A 4,992-nucleotide genomic window follows, 5' to 3' on the forward strand; every position below is an offset into this window, starting at 1 on the left:
ATTGTTTTATGTTATCTAAAACTAAAGCCATAGAATCTAATAATACATAAGCCCATAATGTATTTAATTTTAAACCACTACATCTAGAAGGTGATTGCAAATGACTGACAATAAATAATCACAAAAACCACAATTTGAAAGGAGCCTAATAAATCTATCAGATTAAATCTCATGGATTAACTAAAACTAAAACCAGGCTTTTCTCATCAGAGTCAAGTCACTGAGTGTGAGTGAAGTGGGCTGGTAACCGGAGTGTAAGCAGCTGTGTAGTGTCCAGTTTTATATGACCGCACCAACCAATCAGATATAAATAAACTTTGATTATTTGAATGTGGTATGTTTATGGTTGGTCAAACAGACAAGGACAAAATTAAGTATTTTTTTCTTTAATTTTGTTCACTGTGTTTCACTTAAGTGAGATATGACAACTATGGATTGCCATGAAGTTTGGTTTCATCTAGGGCCATCAACAGGTTGAAAACTCTCAGCACTACTTTGTGTTTACTGAAAATCAGCAAATGGTTACATGCTAAGTTGAGATAGTGAAAATGTTAAACATCATATCTGGTAAACATCAGCATGTTAGCATACTGGCTTTAGCATATAGCTCAGTTATACATAAGTAGAGACCCACACAGCCGCTAGCATGCTGAAGACTTTATCTACTTTATCTACAAATTAAACTAGGCCCAAAGACAGCAATAGCAGATAAACATTATCTGATGCAGTGTTTATCGGAGCAATAAAGAGTAATATTATATCACAGTAGTTTTACTTTCATTTATTGAAAGATCAGTGACTAGAGATTATGCCATTATCAGCTGTTAAAGTTTCTGATCAGTTTATTTTCAGTTACACATTGAGATTTTAACATTGGTTTATCCTCCCTGCAGCTGACACCTAGACAGGAACCCTGCTTTTAAATTTAAAAGCACACAATGAGCTCATTATTTAAAAACATATATTTTATTGTCTTGGTATTGGTTAAATGAATTGTAAAGTAATTCTGGTGGGAAAGTAATGCATTGATGCATTCATTAAGATATCATGTAAAAATGATTGATAAGTTGTGCTCTAAATCTGAACAGATGAGGATATGAATCAAACTTGACTGGCGACATGAAGGTAGATGTGCTCTCTGTCTTCCACACCTGTCCTCTCCTGTCACTCAGCCATGAGACGGCTGGCAGAGGGAACCCCTGCCCTTGCCTGCAGCATCACACAAGATTAAAGGGATGGACAGACAGAGAAACTGAAAGTCATGCTCAACAAATCCTCCCACACAGTCTGCAGCAACAACAAAAAGCCCTCTCAGAGGGACTGGAAGCTGCACAGTACAACTACAGTCTGATATGGTGGCTACTGAGCAAACCCCACTGGGGCAGTTTTAGGTTCAGTGACTTGCTCATGCCCTAACTCATGTTTATCTGATGAGCTTATGTACATATAATACAACCCTACATGTACTTACATGACGCTTGTCTAACGGTCTAATGTTTGTATCACTGCTAAACATTCATTTCAGTTGATCATCTTCTTCAATCAGGACTTGAAATTCCTTGGTTGATGTAACTCAGTGATTAAGGGACCAATTATTTAAAGTAAACCTTGTGTCACTTGTTGCTCTTGCAGGAGAAGTTGATTTGAGGCGTGATGAAGGCTTGAGAGAAAAGGAAAGTGCTTTTAAAATGAAGAGATGACTGCACCAATCAGGGTGTGCTCAAAGACAGAGGGTGTGGGCAAGGGAATGATGATGTCAGTGTTTGACAGATGAAACATCAGACAGCCTCTCTGTTTGCATAAAAAACTCCAGAGGCTTCCTTTCGCTGGTCATTGTTCAGCAGATCCATGGATCGAGCACAGCAGATCAGCAACGCTCAGGAAACGGACACCGCTGTCAAGGAGACCAGGTACTAAGTGTTTGTTTTTTTTATTTAAATTAAACTGATAATTTGGTCTATGCGTGGATTACATATCTTACACCTCTACTGACTCATGAATTTAGTGTTTCCTTGTCACAAATGTCTTTATGATTTATTGATTTAACCAAAACTCGTCACATTTTCAGTCAGATTTTTGTGGTTGAATTAATTTTTTATTAATAAGGGGAAATATAAAGCATATACAGTTATGCAAAATTAAATAATAATAAGATATTACCATATTAGTGAACGTACTGCTAATATATGTGTTTTTTGTTTTGTTACAGGCTATTATCTTCAGATGCTTAATCTTCTAAATAATCAAAGCAGCCCTCTGTAACCCTCTTCAAGAGATGTTTTGCGTCCTAATGTAATTTTAGAGCCAGATGTATCCCTGTGAATTTGAACCAACAGTGTTTCATATAGTCAGTGCATTCAAGTGATGCATGCAAAACATAGTGTGAGTCTGTGACTTGGCAGCGCTGGCAGAAGCAGTGCATGTTGTTGCAGTGGTGTATCTGTGCTGCTGCTGTGCTCATGGCTCAGAGGAGGGCTGCCGGTGGCTGCTGCTGCCCCAGGGTGCCCATGAATGAAGACAACGCCCGTTTCTGCCTTCTGGCTGGGCTCATCTTACTCTACTTATTATGTGGGGCTGCCATCTTCTCAGCCCTGGAGCACCCCTTTGAGCTGCGTGCCCGACGCCTCTGGAAACAACAGCTGGACAACTTCACCCAGCGGTATAGGGTCAACCTGGGTGCCCTACATACTCTGCTGAGACAGTACGAGGAGGCGAATGGAGCTGGGATCAGAGTGGATGCGCTGAGGCCCCGATGGGACTTTTCTGGAGCTTTCTACTTTGTGGGCACTGTGGTCTCTACTATTGGTAAGTGTTCACCTTTACAAAGTTTTATACAACTTCTTCTCAGATTCTTCTTCAGAAGTTCTTCCATATTGCTTATGAAATACTAAGTCCAAAACAGTACTGTTTACGAACCATGACCTTTGAACCTTTTATTTTGTATGTCTTCTCAAGGATTTGGCATGACCACACCAGCGACCATCGCTGGAAAAATATTCTTGATCTTCTACGGTCTCATTGGCTGTGCTGCCACCATCCTCTTCTTTAACCTCTTCCTGGAGAGGATCATCACGATGCTAGCTTACATCATGCGCTGGTGTCATGAACGTCGGCTGAGGTGTGGTGGGGTTGGGGTGATGTCGAGCAGGGAGGAGACATCGGGCGAGGAGGACAGCCTGGAAGGCTGGAAACCATCAGTCTATTATGTTATGCTGATCCTGGGAATAGCATCTATCGTGATCGCCTGCAGTGCCTCCACCCTGTACTGCACCATGGAGAACTGGAGTTACGTGGACTCCCTCTACTTCTGCTTTGTGGCCTTCAGCACCATTGGCTTCGGGGACTTGGTGAGCAGTCAGAGACAGCAGTATGAGTCCCAGGAAGCCTACCGGCTCGGGAACTGCCTTTTCATTTTAATGGGAGTATGTTGTATCTACTCACTTTTCAATGTCATTTCTATTGTCATAAAGCAAACTCTCAACTGGATTCTGGGTAAGCTGGTCTGCTCGGGGCAGCATCAGCTCTGCTCTTGCTGTGCACCTGGCTGCTGGGGGCTCTGCTGCCCCTGCCTCCAAAACAAAAATCACAACCAGAGGCGCCTGCCTGCACACATCAGGCAAAAATGCTTAAAACGCAACACGGTGCAGCCGATCTCATCCCACTGCCCTGCAGGAAGACACGGCTACACAGACGGCTCAGTGGAGACAGTGTGTGACAGTGAGACGGAGGCAGGTGCAGTGGCTGATGGGGTATACGTGGGCCGTCGTCTGTCAGGAGAGATGATCTCTGTCAATGAATTCATGGTGTCCAATAAGGTGTCTCTGGCACTGCTGCAGAAGCAGCTGAGCGAAACAGCTCATCAGGGCCCACGGCAGAGCTACGGCCATCAAAATGGATTCTCTGGTGGAGTAGGGGCCTTGGCCATTATGAATAATCGCCTACAAGAAACCAGTGTGGATAGATAGCACCACATTGTATAACACACTAAGATTTTATTTGTGTGTACATTGTTTTAGGGTCTTTATATTAGAGCCCTAATCCAACCTGTTTCATAACTGAGTGATCTCAAGAAAGTCAATAATTTGCCCTCTCAGCACGACACAACAAAGAGATAGATGGAATCATTTTCCTCTAATTAGCCTCTGTTTAGAGTCTCTCTGAGTAATGTCAGTGGAAGTCTATGCAGATAATAGCAGACCTCCAGCATGGATGCTGGACACCAAATAATTGTTCACATTTTGTTCTGTGAGGAGAAAGATGAATACAGTTTATAGAATTCAGCATCACTGTGAAGAGGGGTCTGATTTCCTGAAGTGATTGGCTCATACAAACGCAATCAGATGAAAGAAGCAGTGAAGGACCACTCAAAGGGGACTGCTGATTTAAGAGTGCTGCACATGTCACCCGTCCTTCTCTACAAATATGGTTGTATGTGAGGTAGCAGTCAGTATTAGTGAACATACAGACATAGCCACACTATCTACAGTCTCCTCTAAGGTAACAGACATCTGCATATATAAAACATTTGAATTGTGATTAGTTTTTCAACAGAGCTTCTCAAACCCACTACAGGAGCTCGGAGAAAGAGACATTTTAATTTGTTGATTGCACAGAAGTAGCCCACCTTTTTTTCATCAGCCCATGTCATTGAAATTCACAGTAATCATGAAAGAGCACTGAGATCCAGAGTTTTCAATGGAGCACATCTAATCAAATGTGGCCTGTAGAGGACGTCCTTATGTCAATAAGTGCTGTACAGATAGCCATAGGATCACAGGAACCGAACGGTGAGCAAGATTCGGTCTCTCATTGGCCAGCTGGAGGAGATCCTTTACTATGCAAGAAAACCCATTTAATCCATCCTGTGTCATCCTGTATCATCTATAAGGCAGATTTTCATCAGTGCTTTGGATGAGTGTGTGGAGAAAAGCTTCCTCCTTAGAGATCTCACAGGAACCAAAATCATCCATTTTCGCTGTAGTGATCACGCTT

General features: G+C 42.4%; 1 protein-coding gene across 1 annotated transcript; it reads left to right on the forward strand.

Annotated features, from left to right (window-relative positions):
* The first annotated feature begins 2,402 nt into the window (after nt 1-2,402).
* On the forward strand, nt 2,403-4,652 carry LOC111663666 (potassium channel subfamily K member 13-like). The gene is made up of 2 exons (XM_087176348.1): nt 2,403-2,805; nt 2,956-4,652. The coding sequence occupies exons 1-2, from the start codon at nt 2,421-2,423 to the stop codon at nt 3,963-3,965; spliced, it is 1,395 nt and encodes a 464-aa protein (XP_087032474.1). The 5' UTR covers nt 2,403-2,420; the 3' UTR covers nt 3,966-4,652.
* Nucleotides 4,653-4,992: the final 340 nt, after the last annotated feature.

Source organism: Seriola lalandi, unplaced genomic scaffold (assembly GCF_002814215.2).
Source record: "Seriola lalandi dorsalis isolate HSWRI2012SDOR001 ecotype SW California unplaced genomic scaffold, Sedor1 jcf7180002001128, whole genome shotgun sequence".
Classification (NCBI taxonomy): domain Eukaryota; kingdom Metazoa; phylum Chordata; class Actinopteri; order Carangiformes; family Carangidae; genus Seriola; species Seriola lalandi.

What these genes read in the sequence shown, in the direction of transcription:
- LOC111663666 (XM_087176348.1), top strand. Translation starts at nt 2,421, where the DNA reads ATGTTGTTGCAGTGGTGTATCTGTGCTGCTGCTGTGCTCATGGCTCAG. An exon ending in CACTGTGGTCTCTACTATTG is followed by an intron (nt 2,806 to 2,955) that starts GTAAGTGTTCAC and finishes TGTCTTCTCAAG; the next exon opens with GATTTGGCATGACCACACCA.